General features: G+C 43.8%; 1 protein-coding gene across 1 annotated transcript in view; it reads left to right on the top strand.

Annotated features, from left to right (window-relative positions):
- The first annotated feature begins 2,111 nt into the window (after positions 1–2,111).
- FRMD3 (FERM domain containing 3) overlaps positions 2,112–16,390 on the top strand; it is a 144,441-nt gene continuing 130,162 nt past the window's right edge. Inside the window, exon 1 of the mRNA XM_075526686.1 lies at positions 2,112–2,210. Coding sequence (XP_075382801.1) covers positions 2,112–2,210 — 99 coding nt within the window. The remainder of the gene's footprint in view (positions 2,211–16,390) is intronic.

Below are 16,390 nucleotides of genomic sequence, written 5' to 3'. Positions count from 1 at the left end.
GTGGCGCTTAGGGACATTGTTTAGTGGTGGACTTGGCGGTGTTAGGTTTACGGTTGGACTTGATGATCTTAAAGGTCTTTGCCAACCTAAACAATTCTATGATTCTATACATGGTGTAGGGTACCACAGAAATGTCAAAAAGACAGGAGTGACCTGTCTTTAAACCAGGCGAGTAAAATTCTGTTGTGCCCTGTGCTCCTGCAGCTGTGCTGCTGTCATACACACCAGTTCACACTTGCTGTGTAACAGGCAGTTTGGAGATGTGAACTTCATGCTGCAGTCATCACTGTGTCTGTAACTCTGAGAACTCCTGGGAAGCTCATCCCTCTCCACGTGGTCCTGAGAGTAAAGCAAAAAACCCTCTGGCAGTGGTAGACTTCAACCTGTTCCCTGAAGCTTCATCATCGGCTCAGCTCCCTCTTCTAGTTCCCCTTCTGGATGGAGAAGGGCGTGCTGCAGAGACTGAAGGGAAAGAGAAAATATCCGGCTTAGGGAGTAAAGGTTCTTTCGCTACTGTAGGCAGGAAAATCTGTGTCGCCCGAGAGTCAATCTACATGTGGGCTGAAATCCTGCCTCTACTGGGCTCCCATGCTGCAGGACTGTAGGACAAAAAGTCTTTATTATTAATGAGTGGGTGTCCACAACTGGTATCTCAGCTGATGAGGACCTTCTTCCATACTTTGTGGGTTGACTGTGGCTATTGAGCTGAATAATCTGTTTTAAGTACTGACTGGTTTGCTTCACTATTCACTGCGCAATAGGAAGCATTTATCATTTACAAGAAGCATATACTCGCAGTTTTTCTTTTATGTTCCACATTAAAGGGCTTTGCATATTTATTAGCTGATGGCAGTGAGGATTATATACTTCTCATTTGTTTGTGGTTATCTGTATTTCCTGCTGTTAGCAGTCCAGCAGAAAGCCAAAGGAAGCGTTTTCAGGGTAGCGGCGCTTTGGCTTTTCCATTGGATTTTCAAAAGAACATTACATTCACACAGAAGTATTTTCAAAATATGGAAGTTTAGGGGACATCAAGGACAAATAGGCAAAATGACTGAAATACACCTTGTATGCAGCTGTCAGGATTTTTTTTCTCTTTGTAGACTTCCAGTCACATCCCATTTCGCACTGGCTGTTTTTCATTTCACACTGAAAAAGTAAGTTCTCCTTTTTCAACACAGTGCTGATCCCTGTTCCAAGGCTGATCAACTTCAGTGCTTGCTTCCTGCAAGGTTTTGCACGAATGTATATAGCCTTTTGTGGTGGAGATCAGAACAGTGAAGGCACTGGGTGCTGTATTTTCTTTCCAACTTACACAACCAATGGGATGAGACTGCTCCTCCATAATGGACCATTCGTTTTCCCCGAGGAAACAAGTTTCCAAGACTCGCACCCTTACATGAAGTTGCATTATGTTTTCTTCTGTTTCCTTGCAGCGCACCCACCCTCTATGGTAAATTTTGTTATATAGATAACAAAACACAGACACATATATTATTTCACAGAGTCCTCCTTCTGCGTCGGGCTGGGTTGGGATACCCCGGAGACCCACGCTACGGGCGGGCAAGCAGCGTGGGGACTTCACTCCCCGCCGGCAGCTGAGGGGATGTCCCCCTTTGTGGGGCACCGGGCACTCCCACGCGAGTACCAGTCGCTCAGGTGCCCTCAAAACCAGGCGAAGCACGCCTGTGGCGGGGAAGGCAAAGACGCCCGCCGACCATTTCCCCCCCGGGATGCCTTTTTTTCCCCAGCCCGACGGCGCGGAGCCCCGCAGGGAGCCCAGCTCGGGTCGGTGGGGCGGGGGGAGCAGGTGAGGGCGGGGAGGTGCCCCCGCGGGTCGCGCCGCGGTGCGCCGGGCCGGGCCGGGCCGGGGGCGGGCGCAGGAGGGTGCCGAGGCCGGCGAGCGGAGCGCAGCCTGACGCAGCGGCGGCCCCAGCCGCGGCGGGCGGGCGGATGGCGGGCGGCGGCGGGGCGCCGCGGGGCTGAGGGGCGGCGCCGCCGCCGCGCCGTGCCGTGCCGTGCCGCGGTCGGCCGGGCGCCGCTGCAGGCTGGCCCCCTGCGGCTGCCTGCGGGGCGGCGGCGGCGGCGGCGGCGGCGGGCGGGCTGCCGGGATGATCCGGTTCCGGAGCTCCAGCATCAGGTCGCTGAGCCCGGAGATGAAATGCACCGTGCGGCTGCTGGACGACTCCGAGATCTCCTGCCACATCCAGGTGCCGGCGGGGAGAGAGAGGGGCGGCGGCGGGGCGGCTCGGCGGGCGGCGAGCGGCACCCCGGCCCGGGGCGCGGAGCCGGGCCGGGACGCCGGCGGCGGCTCGCCGGCGCGGAGCCGGTCGCAGGGCCCGGGCGGCGGCTCGGCGCGGCCGCGGCGGGAGCTCCCGCACGCCCCATTCCCCTGCGCGGGGCTCCGCGCACCTGCGGCGCGGGCAGCCGCGGCTCCTCCGCCGCCTCCCGGCGCTGCGCCACGGCGTTGCACAGCGCGGCACGGAGCCCGCCCGGCCGCGGCTGGAGCCGCGGGGTCCGCCGTGCTGCGGCCCCCCCCGGCCCGGCACCGCCGCGGGCAGGAGCAGCCCGCTGGGCTGCGGCGCCCCGGGGGAGCGGTGGCCCGGGCGAGGAGGGAGACCCCGGCGGCGCCTGCCCCGTCCCGCGGCGCGGCGACGGATCGCCCGGCTGGGCACTTGGTGCTGCGGAGGTGGTGTGCGGGAGGAAGGACCTGCCCTCCGGCGCCGGGAAAGCCCTGCCTTGGGAGCAAGGCCCGCGGCGTGCGGTGCCAGGAAACGCTGTTACTGAGATAGCGGGCAGAGTTCACCATGAAGTGCTGCTCCCCCTTCCTCTTAATTTCGGGCAAAAGATAACTTACGGGAGGGTTGTCAGTGATAGTATCTGTGCAGCTGGGAAGAAAGCAACTTTGCTATAGTCTCTCGTCCTAACTACTTAGTCCCTTTTTATTCCTTCAAGTAATAAGGATAAGGAGGCGAAGAGTGCGGAGTCCGTGAATTTCTGGTGGAGCAGCAATGTTTGTAGTGTGCGCAAGCAGGGGTATTTTAGGTGTCCTAACAAGACCCAAACTCTGATGCGTATGGAAGTCTTATAGATTCTTAAACTGCAAGCGTTAGAAATGAAGTTACTCTGTTTGAACTTTCCATGGCATTCACAGAATCACTGAGATGAGCTTGGCATCCAGATCGGAAGATGTGAATGGTCTTTTAGGAAGTTGGTTGTCACTCACAGTTGGTCTTTCTGTCTCTGGTGATATGAAATATCCGCAGCTTTAAGTCGGGTTACTGGTCTTGTACAAAGACCAGCTATGGCTGAAAAAATCAAGTGCCATGAGATAAAAGCTGCATTTTTTCCGTGGACCAAATTATGTTTTTTATTAGTTCCAAATGAGCCATTTAATACTAGAATAGAATAAAATGTTTCAGTTGGAAGGGACCTACAATGATCATCTCGTCCAACTGCCTGGCCACTTCAGGGCTGACCAAAAGTTAAAGCAAGGTATTAAGGGCATTGTCCAAATGCTTCTTAAACACTGACCGGCTTGGGGCATCCACCACCTCTCTAGGAAGCCTGTTCCAGTGTCTGACCACCCTCTCAGTAAAGAAATGCTTCTTAACCTCAAGTCTGAACCTCCCCTGGCGCAGCTTTGAACCATTCCCACACATCCTGCTGCCGGATCCCAGGGAGAAGAGATCAGCAGCTCCCTCTCCACCTCCCCTCCTCAGGAAGCTGTACAGAGCAATGAGGTCGCCCCTCAGCCTCCTTCTCTCCAAACGAGACAAGCCCAGGGTCCTCAGCCGCTCCTCACAGGACATGCCTTCCAGCCCTTCCACCAGCTTTGTTGCCCTCCTCGGGATGCATTCAAGGACCTTCACATCCTTCTTCAATGGTGGGGCCCAGAACTGCACACAGTATTCAAGGTGAGACCGCTCCAAGGCTAAATACAGCGGGATAATCACCTCTTCTGACCGGCTGGTAACGCTGTGTTGGATGCACCCCAGGGTGCGGTTTGCCCTCCTGGCTGCCAGGGCACACTGCTGGCTCACATGGAGCCTGCTGTCAACCAGCACCCCCACACCCCTTCCTGCAGGGCTGCTCTCCAGCCACTCCTCGCCCACCCAGTACTTGTGTACTAGTTGCCCTCAAACAGCATGTAGCCTGGAAGTAACAGGAAATCACTGAAACATCTTGTACCTGTATCATTGTAGTGCTCTTGTTGCGTGGTTATGAGATCATAGCTTTAGCAGGTAAGAAGCAGAATGGCCTTCAGAGTCTTTTCTCACAGCTTAACGCAAGCTTTGCCATAACTTATTTGGCATCTTTAAAAATTAGTCTCTTTAAACAATGATGAATTTAAAGTCAGAATCCGAGATGGTGTCATTACAGCTCTGTAGACTTATAGCACTCAAAAGATTTACACGTGCTAAGAGTGTGCCCTTCAATGCCCACAGGGTAGAAAAATACAGTCATTACTTGAGGTGTTACATTGTGCAAGGTGAGGTAGTGAGCTCAGAACCAGTTGAATCGTATTGTGTCATTGTGGGACATTCCACATGTAATGCATGCAGGGGAAAAGTGTTTTATGCCACAGTTGAAAATGTTTTAACTATTACAGTTCTAAGGGTAATCCTGAAAATTGTATTCTATTATAAAATCCTCTAGAACTTGTTTCCCTGAGTCCGCACACTGACCAAAAATATTTGGAAGGTGGGAATGGCTCCTGTTTTTTTTTTTTCCCCTAGAATTTTTGGGTACTGAAATTCTAAACCTGTAAATGCAGATCCTAGTATGAGGAACCACTTCACTCTTGGTCGCTTCAGCAGAAACATGCAATTAATGATGACATTTCATAGTTCTGACTTAGCTTTCACTCTTTCCTGTGCCACACGCTTCAAACTGCTTAATCCTATCTATAGCTAGCTACCTCTTACCTATCACTGTATATACAGGGGAGATATAATTTAGCTGTATAATTTATTTGTCCTCTTCTATGTGCGTAGCTGTTAAGACACTAGGCTTAACAAATCCCAAACCACTCAACTTTTTGTCTTTAACCTCTTGATCAGATCTGTATTTGGACTTCATAACGTGGACAAAACTTGGTAGGAATTTTCACAATGCTACAGTTTTATTTTTGAATGGGAAAAAAAAAAAGTTGTGAGTTACTTGTATATATGCATATCGATGCATAGTCAGCAGGACAAAATAGCCCAGATGATGTGCTGCTGGGTTGACAGCAGAGATGCCAGGGTTGTGCCGGCTGGAACATGTTGGACAGCTGTGTTTTGGTCATTAAGAGGATAAGAAAGCCTAATTCTGCAACACTGAGAAATGCCAACAGAGTCCGTAAGGACACGGGATGCAGTAAGGAACGGTGATGACTGAAATTCTAGCTGTGCATTTTCAGGGGGAAAGGAGGGGAGATATGCAGCTAGTCTGGATGGTGATGTATGTAGCTGATGATTTGCTGCATTTTAGTGCACTAAGTTTTGCCAGACCCTACTTTTTCAAGAATATCTTTCCAGCAGTTGACTTGCACACGTGGGCTGGTATCAGAGGGCCCCAGTACCACTTCAGTGCAGAGCTGTCCGCTAATTAAAATCTTTGCGGATGCACTGTAGATCTTTGACCCTACAAAATGTGCGACCAGAATTGTGTGTTACCCGGCTAAAACATTGGGAGGTAGTGTTAGGAAAAGTAAGTGGGAGCAAATGTATTTAGGCGCTGCATATATATGTGTATTTTTTTTCTCCCTGTGTAAATTTCATAGTGTTTAGGTAGGAAAATAAAATAAATTTTTCTTTTTACTGTTAAAGTTCCTTCAAAGCAGTGTTTCAGCAAGCCAACAGGCTAATATAGCCTGCTTTTGGAAATTACATTTTATAGCAAACAGTCTAGTGGCAGCATATGGGGTGGTGTGGGGAGAATCAGAGATGAATCATGCATTTGCAGGCTCCAGCCAACTAGTTATTGAGCTGTGCAGCTGCCATGTAGGTCACCAAGTGGCTCAAGGCTAGGTTTGCAGCTCAAAGGTCGGAATTCAGTGTGTCGTCCTCCTCGTCTGAGAGACTTTGTGACGGCAAATTAGCTGAAGTAGTGACAGACACAGGAAAGCGCTGGGGCCCGGCGATGCTTAACTAATTCTTGTTATGATATTTATTTTCACATGTTTTCTGTTTGTTTGTGAAGCCTCTCTGGGACCTGTATGTCGAGCAGTCTTACAGCAGCAGTAGGATGAGGTTGTAGCGGCACAGCTAAAACGGAGAGGTTATGAAAAACAGTCCGAAGGGCCAGTGGCCACTGTCCATTTCCATGTGCAAGAGAGAGAGGTGACCTGCTTGTGCAGGCTGCCTGATAAAGCACAAACCAAGGCTTGAAAGAGGGCAGTGGGGGAAATAGGTCTTCAGAACTATTGGAAATGTGTCTGGAGCAGCAGGAAGACCTCCTTTCTGGAGGTACTAATGAGATACTTATTTTCTGAGTCATTGACATAACGAGCACTTTACTCCTGTTTTTGCAGGGCTTCATGCAAAAACCTCAAGCATCTAATTAACCTTTTAGTAACAATAGCCTGAACATCTGAAATAGTAAGGATTTTTTTTTTTTCCCCTGGCTTATTCTGTGAGATTACTTGTGCTTATTTCGATTGTGAGTAAAGTTAACTGCCAAGGTCCTGTTATGGTAGACTGTTTGTTATTAAAGATGTAGGTACACCTTGGGTTCAGTGGTGCCACTGGCACGCTTTAGATAAGGCATGGGCTTCAGTATACCTCATTTAACTGAAGTGATTCTCGAGCATGCTGCTGTTCCCTTAGTTTTTTAAAAATATGAGTAAGTGTGTATTAGTAACCATTATAACTCTAAATTTATTTCTCTATTTGGGTTAATACAAAATTAGAAGCTCACTCTAGAAAAATGCTACATTTAATGTATTACTTAATTTTTAAATTAATGAAAGTTTTACTTTACTCCTTGAGCTGTTCACATCCAGCTGTGCAAAACTGCAGATAAGGTTGGCATGAACAAGGCTTTTCTCTCAGCTGGAGCTTATTATTGGCAGTGGTAGTGAACTTTGGTGTCTGTGTGTTTACTTGTAGAAATGCTGTATGACTGGATCTTCTTGTGCCTCAGCCCATATGTAAAATTGTGTAGTAATGGGGCCTTTATGATGACACAGGTTTTGCTTTGTATAAGCTTTCACAAACAAAAACCTGTATAGATATCCCCTCAAATATCGCCTGGCTACATTACTAATTTTTTTTTTTTATATGTATCTAAATGATTATTTGATTGTAGTTGAAAAGAACAAACTTGAATTTCTGTGTGTGTCCAGCTTCTGAGCAAGGAGCAAGTTTTAAAAATTGCTTTACAAATCAGGAAGAAAACAAGCAGAGCAAAGCTTTGGTTTACTTGTGGTCTTTTCTTAGACCTTTTACTTTCTTTTGCATAAGTAAAAATGAGGGTGACAAAATCTGAGAAAGCTCATTTCATTCTGCCACTGATGGTCCAATAGTGTAAGATGGCCTTTTGTCTTTTTAATCTTAATTCAGAAGCAGTTTCTGTGCAATTTGAATACTGCTGCCTGTAGGTTGGCTAATAATTTACTAGCTTGACTTTTTTTTTTTCCCCTTTCAAATGTGACATACACTGTCCTGTCTGGTTCTTTTTGTAGCACATTGATGACTGGAAACTTGCCTTCTTGCTTAATATTTTCTGCTTGGTCTGTATCTTGCAGGCAGATGCTAAATCTAATGGAAATCTGTTAACCAAAGAACTCTCTTTAAAATTCCCATCCCTCAATAAAGTGTAGAAAACAAAAACAACATGCTGAAGCAGACTGGAAGGTAAAAGGGCAGTGGCCGTGAATCTCACTGTGAAGATATGCTGAATGTGGACAATTTGGAAAAAGAAGTGGGAAAGGGAAGGCAGCATGAGAACTGAAAAGAGCAGAGAGGCCTGAGATGAGAAGAAGGCAGAGAACCATAGCTGCGGAAAGGGAAAGGTTAAGGGATTATGTAGACAGCAGGCAGGAGATTTAGTGAATTTATATTTATCCTGTAAGCGATGTCAGAACTGTAACCAGCAAGCGCCTTGAGCTGCTGGGATAATGCTGTAACGGTTCAAAATAGTAAGACGAGATAAGGAAGGGGATGCAAGTTAGGATGGATTCTGTGCCGTGCTCTGTTGACACATCTTAGAAACCGCATACTAGGGCTTGTATTCCTAACTTCACGCTTGAGCCTCTAATTGTAGTTACAACAGGTACTCTTGGTGAGAGCTGCAGATGAGACGTCTCTCTAATTAAGCTAGGCCTATGGGTTAAAGCTACCTCTGTTGTCATTTCATGTGTTTGATTAAATTTGCAGTAACGTGTTTTCTTTTTAATAGCACTTAGGGATGTGCTCTTAGCTCCTTCCAGGGCTGAAAAGGAAACGAAGTAGAAAGTGCTACTAGAAAGTTAGAAGGGTGTTGGGAGTTCTCGTTTACAAATTAAGAAATTAATTGTCTTGATGGATTTTTGGTAAGCGTTTGTGAAGCTCATTATTTGCTTAACACTGGTTTCTATATCTCTGGTAGGGGAAAGGCACATATCTGTGTGTAATACTTACATATCGCTACCAATTCACAAACTCTGTTGTTCTTTCTTGTTACTCTTAAATTAAAATACTTACAAAGTTGGCTTATGCAGGTTTTTATCCACTATATACTAACTGCAGCTGGACTGCTTTTGTGTTGGATAAAGCTTATTAATGATGTTGAATTAGGTTTTTTCCCACACTCCATGTTGTCTGATTAATGAACAAAATCTGAAAATTCTCTATCCTAGAGATGATGCTCTTGCATTTTGATTTTAACTGTGTATTTCCTGGGTATTGCAATTGGCATTGTAATTCATGTTTTGATTGCTAGTAGACAAAGTCGGGGGAACTTACGTGTGTGCTTAAGGACTTGCCTGATCCAGGGTTGAAGATGAACATGTGTTTCAGGAAATACAAACAGCGTAGATGATAAGTATTTCAATATATTGGTGAGGCCTGGTGCTGCAGTGTGGAGGAAAAAATACAAAAAATGCAGGTATCCTTAGACAAAGTTAGCCAGTTAACAGGGACAAGCTAAAAGGATAGTTACTGATTTAAAATATAAGTATAATCTTTTCACTTTTACCCACCTTTCATTTTTGTTACAGCTTTGAATAAAAATTTTTACATTCTTTATTGTCACACGTGTTTGGACACTGGCTGAACAGTGGGGGTGGAGCTGTAGTAATAATAAAAGGCAACTGGAAAATCAATAATACAATGCAGCACAGCTTAGATCTCCAAACTGCAAATCATCGGTTTGATCCCATGAGGTGGAAAGTGGCTCCTGTGAGTTACCGGGTGCTTTCTGCTTGCAGGAACTTCGTGTACTCTTTCGTCTTGAAAGGGCTTTAGGCACCTCATGAGGCTTAGTCTTCTCGCACCTTGAGATGCTCTCTCCTGTCCCGGCATCTTCAGCACACTGACACAGATCTAATACAGGAGGCAACTGAGAAGGAATCATTTGGCAGAATTAATTGGCTTAAGATAGAGCCAAAATGAATAATTGGTGAGGAAGTACTGTATTTTCACTTTTTTGTTGTATTTGCTTAGACTGAGGTTTCTGTATAGGTCAGGAATGATTTAGTAATATATATTAATTCTCCTGAAATGACCTGTAACGAAAGAAGAGATTAGTGCCTTTTCTATGGGAAGGTGAAACAGGGAGTCTGGATTTTGCCTGTATGGTTGTTGCTGGTCCCCTGGAACAGACAGGATGTTAAAAACTCAAGGTTTAAACACTTAGGTTAAAGAATGGGAGAAATGGCAGCTGATTTTATTCTTCTCCCTCAAAAAAAGCAGGCGCGTTGGGAGGATTGGAGAGTAATTCTTTCTGTGGTGAAATGCTTGTTTTCTGTAGCACGGGCCTTTCCCCTTCTGGGTATTTTGGCTCATTAAATCAAATATACTGAAAACGACTCTCTTCATATTCTCTCTCTTCTTGCACTCCCCCTCCACTCCCTGGTGTGGATAATATCAACCTGTTGGCAAGGTTCATAACGTTCAGATAATCTTTCTCTCCTTTTCCTGTTAAAGTCAAGCTGTCACCAGATGACTTCTGCTGTGTCTTTCCCTGCTGCATATCGAAAATATCTCCTCGTAGTTCTTCCTTCAGCTGAGGCTGCTTGTCTGTTCCTTCGTTCTTTGTTTGCTTAAATACAGCCTCATTTTTCTCCTTAGCCTTGCTTTCTCGGAAACCCTTTCTAGACCTTACAAATCGTCTTTTTGTTCCTATCGGATTCCCTTGTTCTCACTCGGTTTTAATTCCTTGTCTGATAGTGAAAACACAATTGTAATAATTCAGCAGTACTTAAATTAATACTAAATCTTTTTCTTTCTGGCATAAAACTAAAAAAAGAAGGCCCCAAACACTCTTTCTTCCTGCAATCCTCCACTGTCAGTTTATTTTATCCTTTCCAGCTACAGGCACTGAGTTCATAAAACCGTTCCTGTTTTCCTCTTTCCAGGGTTTAACACATTGTTTTTGATGGAGGTGTGTTGATAATCAGCTCTTGCCATTTCAGTGTGCTGTCAAGACAGATGCTGTTCTCCAGCTCACGGTTAATTATGGCAGTAGTAGGCCAAGTGTGAATAGTAATCACCCTATTCATGGTTGCTCTTCATGGGAGTTACTGAGAAACTTGATTAAGGAGGACCCAGGTATGAAGAATGAACACGGATGCTCTAGTACTGTTACATTTAGAGGAGAAGTTTCCCCTGACTGAAAGTAATTCTGGAAACTTGAGATAAAATGGATCATACCAATCTGTATAAGGTTAAGTATATGTATAATATTTCTCAAGGTTGCTCACAGGCGGAAATGAGACGGTATGGGCTATATACCGTGAGTTCTTTTTCAGCAGAAGGGTTCGCAAACAGAAATAACTCCTGCAGTAGCTGGAAATCTGACCATTCAAGATAGTTACAGTAAGAAACATGTGTATTAAGTGGCTGCAAAATGATTTCTCTTTGAAGGCTTCCTTTAGTAAAATGTTAAACGAGTCAACATCTTCATTAAAAACACTTGTTATTTTCCCTTTGTTTACTTAAACCCCAGGAAGAAGTAAACAATCTGGACTGAAGACATGCTTTGCTTCTTGCAAACATATCGTCTCACAATGATATTTTCCCCATAGCAACTCTTTGAAAGAGAATTGTGCTTTATAAAAAAACCCCAAAAATCAAGATTTGCACCTGGCCATTTTTTATCCTGATGTTGTAATATGTAAAGTTACTATAAAAGGCCACATGTTGCAAAGATAACTTTGGGTATTTCTGACAACACTGTGTAAAACCTTTTTCAATGCAGTCAGTCTGTATGCCCACTTTTTTGGTCTTTCACGTAACTGCAACAGAAGCAAAAAAGAAATGGAATTGCAAAATGAAAACAAATAAACAATCCCCTCATCCCCCCAAACCCAAACAGTATCAAGAGAATTTACAACAGGACTTGATAATTTATTAAATATAAAAAGACCAAAAAGCAGTCACAAACAATTTCAAGTTAATGGTGAAATCCTGTGGAAATTGATGCATAAAGTTCAAGTGTAATGGTGTATTTGTATTGTTTCCAGGCACACAGGCGAGTGGAACGTTTTTGTCTCCAAAACAGAGTGTCTGCGTGTGAACTGCCTTTTGGGAATGGTTCCTGGACCCTTTCTATCTGCCAGGCGATGCCTGGGAACTCGTCAGCAAGAATGCTAATTGGCACAGACTGGATTTTAGTCAGGCAATGCCCTAACAGTTTGCTAGCATGGGTGGTGGATTTCAACACCCTGAAATGCTTGGAGGGTTTTAGTAGTTTTAGTATAGATGCAATCTCTGTTTTCAAAAAGAAAAAGAAAAAAGAAAAAAAGATTTTGTGAATGACTAAAGATAAATATTTTATAGTTCTGATACTAAAACATGTGAAATGGTAACTGTCTTCATAACATTTTTCACTTCTAAGTGAAAAATCTGAAGTATGGTGTGGAGCATCTTGAACAGTTGTTGGTAGTTAAACGGGGAGTAGGACTAGTTTTAGTAGGTGCTTACAAAATAGCTGTGTTTAGGATCTGTGGCTGTAATCTTGGATTTGAACCTGTAATCTCTTCTGGGATGACAGATTCTTGATTTTTTTTTTTTTTGAATGCTCTTAGCAACAGAGTCTAATACAAAAGTACTGTGCAGAATCAGGAGATCAGGACATCAGTTGGTGGTGTTTTTTTGTTTTTGTTTTTATTTTTATGGACACAAACTCCAAGCCCTGTAGTGGAGTGAGAAACGCGACGTGGTTATTTCTTTGAACAGTAATTGCAAAAATGCAGATGAGATGCTCTGTGGAATCCTATGCACGCCACAGAGATGCTGTAGAACGTACTTTTAATCCTAATCCTTTAGGCTTTCCAGAGTAGAATATAGCTGATCCTTCACTTTCACTCTGTTACCTTAAAGTTGGGTAACAAAGATAAATACTTCGCAGTCAGAGGTCAGAGACCGCTGGTTGCTCTTGCGCTAGGTGGGACAGCTACCCGGGGGTGCGAGTTGAACTCTGAAGCTGTGCAGTGCCCGCCTGAACTTAGGTGACTCCAAGGATTTATCTTGAGACGTTCAGTGTGCCAACAGGTGGAGTGCACCAAACACACTGACCCCGCTTGCTCCTGCTCTGTGTCAATTTTCTTTAGCTCCATCCGGGGAAAAGGAAGGAAGCAGCAGAGGCTTTTGCAGACGGTGCCGTGAGTGATTCAGTGTGCGGGCTCAGCCGCTCACATGAAATGGCTCCAGCAGCTTGCGGTGCCCCCACCAGTTGCTAGGTGCTGATCCAGGGAGGCTTTTCTGTTTTGACTGGAGAATCCACTCACGTTGCCAGGATTTCCGGATTAGTTTTCTCATGGGGTCTGCAGTTGGTACTTTTACAGCCGCCAGAACGGAGAAGACTTGAGCAGGAGTCGTCCGTCCCCAATCCAAACAATGCTGCTGGCTTGTGGGCATTAAAGCAAAAAGAGTGGCACATCTAAGTGAAAAGTGAACAATAATCTACACTGTTTCAGGACAATGTGTTCAGGACAATTCTGGTTATTTTTTGTGCATGGATCACATCCACCAAATAAGTAGCAACTTCCATCCTGTAGCTTTCTGAGAATCAGAGGCTGGTTTATGTCTTTCCCAGAAGAGTTTATGGTGTAATTTCAGGGAAAACATAATAGGGGAATGCTTAATTCATGTTGTGATGATGAGACTGCACAAAGTAATTTGTGTAGTTGGCCTGAGTTTTAGCTTAAGTAAAGGGGGGAAAAAGTACTACTGTAGAAGAAGAAATTCCAGGAGCTGAGTGCTGACATGTGTGGGGAAGAGAGAAAGACTCCAGTTGTGTAGAGATTTCAGCGGTTATATGGTGCATTGCAGAGAAGACGGCAGTATTGACTACACTCTTCCAGTGTTTGTACCTGTTTTTTGTCGTCTTCTGTTACTTTGAAATTCTTTCTACTGAAAGAACACGTAGTTCCTAAATCTATGATCTCAACCACTAAGGTAATTTTTACTACTCTAATCTGTTTCCCTCCTTATTTTTTACTTCATGTTTGCTTTAAGGTGTTAAGAGGTGAGCTCTGTTGCAGTTAGGTTTGCGTCAATAACTTGCCAACTCCCCGCGCTGTTACAGGTTCGTACAGCTTGTGAACATAGCAAGAACCACAGGGGGCTGAGCTGGACTGGAGCAGGAGGGGAAATAGGCGTTGTAATTCTGCCCTGCTGACCCACTGGTTTTGATTTCTACTCCTGCCTTTCAGCAACTCTTAGCTTACTGCCTTCTCCATCGTGGATGAAGGTATCAATGCCATGCCTAACCCCAGACTCCTGCAATACCCTTCTGAGGCCATCATCTAAGTCACCAGTTGCACCTCTTTTTCATTACCTTTTTCTTCAGTCCTCCAGACAGTTTTCAGTCCTTTTTGCAGTGCTTGTATTCATGGTACTCCTAAATTATGGTTTCTACTTTTTTTGGAAGTGTGGCAATACACTGTGTTGGATACACAACAGAAAACTACATCTGTTGATAAACATAATTCCTTGGTTTGCTGATTCCTGTAATTATTTCACAGGGAATGTTCAAAGAATTGTTATAGATTTGCACTAATCATTGCTTACTTTTGTCTCATTGGCTTTTTTTTTCCCCTAAGGTGCTTTTTTGGATCATAATTTTGATGATGATCTGGAGTTAGTCTTTGGACAGTGATTACCAGAAGTACTGGTTTTTGAAGTTTCATGCTATATTTTGGTGGGTTTTTTTTCCTTTTTTTTTTTTTCTGCTAATCTTTTGTAGTTTACTGGCTCAGTGAATTATCTTGACTTACTGATTATAGTTTTGTTGCTCTTTGTAATACACTCTCTGCACAGGGTAATGTGTATATCTGTGTGTTTGTATACATCCTGTAACTTACCTGTAATGGTCTGTATAATTGTAAGTCTTTTACAGTATCCTAATTGTTTGTATATCTTTGTTTTGCTAACTGCAATTTATAACAATCAGGTTTTATAACAGCCCGGTCATACCTTAGAAACTTCAATTTCTTCACCTTCTTGCTCATTGACTAATTTATTCTTACCAATTTAATTTCTTTTCATTGATTTTAAAATCAGAAAAATCTTTATTGTCATGGTTTGCTAGGCTGACCCCTCTCAAGTCATATTACATTTTTTATGTCTTTCCCACAGTCTTAATGGAATTTACGTATTTTTAAATTGAGATCCAGCACTTTCAGTCTTTATAGTACAGATTTTTGCCCATTCTTTACATTTGTGAAATCCTGAATGATACTGGGGTGGTTCAGGAATAATGGAAATGTTTCTGTGTCATGCAGGGGTTTTCATATAGCATGAGGAAACAAATAATTTTTGAAAACTAAACCTCCCTTCCGCCCTAGATGAATTTCCTGTCAAAACTCTTAGCACCGCTAACATACTCTTCTGTATGAATATTCACATCCTTTAATTTTTTTGTTGTTGTTGTTGTGCTAGAATTTATTTAGACATCCTGTCTTGTTTACAGGAAATGATACATAGTTTTCTGTCATGAGTTGATAAATAGTTCAGTGGATATCTTGTGTCCTGAAAAAATAGATACAAACTGAATGTTTTTGTATTCATATCTCCAACATCTGTCTTTTTACAGTTCTTTTTCACTCTGTGAATATTTATGCTGTTGTTGCTTTGTGATCAGAGCTATCATTGTAATCCAAAAACCACAAGAGAGTTGTATTTCCTTTGTCTTCTTCTCCCCACCATCCACAGGTGGAGCTTTTGGTAATTTGAGGGCACTGATTTCTAATAGTGCCCTCCTTCTGCTTAGCCAAGCTGTGCTTTGATGGTACTCCAAGAAAGATGAAAACTCTACCAGGTGTTGGTAGGTATGGCCCAAGAGGTAATATATTCTCCTTGATGTCCAGGCAGGTTGCTAGTTATGCCTGTGATGTCCTCCCTCCTCTCCTGCCCCAAACTGACCTCTGTGGTTCTCTTACTTGCTGCCTGTCTCAGTATTACTAGTATTATTCATATTACCCTTTTTCTCTATGAAGCAAACCTCTTTGCTTTCAGTCTTGGCCACACAGGTAATCTGTTGAGGAGGGAACTTTTTTTTATGTTCACTGCATCAAAGTGGGTTTTTTTCCCCCTCTCCTAGTTTCTGTTTTTTTTAAAGAACAACCAGGTAGGCACAGTGACATGTAAATCCGTTTTGAAATTCCTAATTCGCTGACTTGACAGTACTCAGAGAAGACAAGAAGAGCTACATTCATGGTGAACCTGCAGAGCTGGTTTGTGCCCTACATAATGCTTGGCACTTCTCTGAGAGATACAGAAGAATTGCATTTTCTAACCTCTCTCTGTTTCCTCTCTCTCCAGAGGATTCACTGCTTACGCAGAAACCAAAATGTTTGCTGGAGGAGGATTCTGAGTGTTTTATCCTGCAGGCTGAATGATGAAGAAAGGTTATGAATCCAGGGGGAAGCCAGTTTAATGAATTCTGTTTTCCTATTGTGTCCATACAGATTTGATATTGCTTTGTAATTAAAATTGGATCTGCTTCGACAGAATATTGTTCTTCTCATTTTGAACTATGTAGCCTTTCCCATGTGTTCCTGAAATAGAACAGCTAAATGTATGCTTAAAAAAGGAGGGAAATGAAAGGGAAAGTACTGCCCTCCCAAAGGTGCACTGGGATTCCTGTAGCAGTATTTCTTTGCAGAAATATCATGAGTTGAGTTTTCTTGCCAAGAGAGAGGTTTCTGCTTTATGAACAAGATAATTGTATATTTCTGTTCAAAGTAAACATCATTCTG

The sequence above is a fragment of the Mycteria americana genome, chromosome Z (assembly GCF_035582795.1).
Source record: "Mycteria americana isolate JAX WOST 10 ecotype Jacksonville Zoo and Gardens chromosome Z, USCA_MyAme_1.0, whole genome shotgun sequence".
In the NCBI taxonomy this organism is placed as follows: domain Eukaryota; kingdom Metazoa; phylum Chordata; class Aves; order Ciconiiformes; family Ciconiidae; genus Mycteria; species Mycteria americana.
Note: the sequence above shows the minus strand (reverse complement) of the source record. Positions and strands in the feature narration are given on the sequence as shown.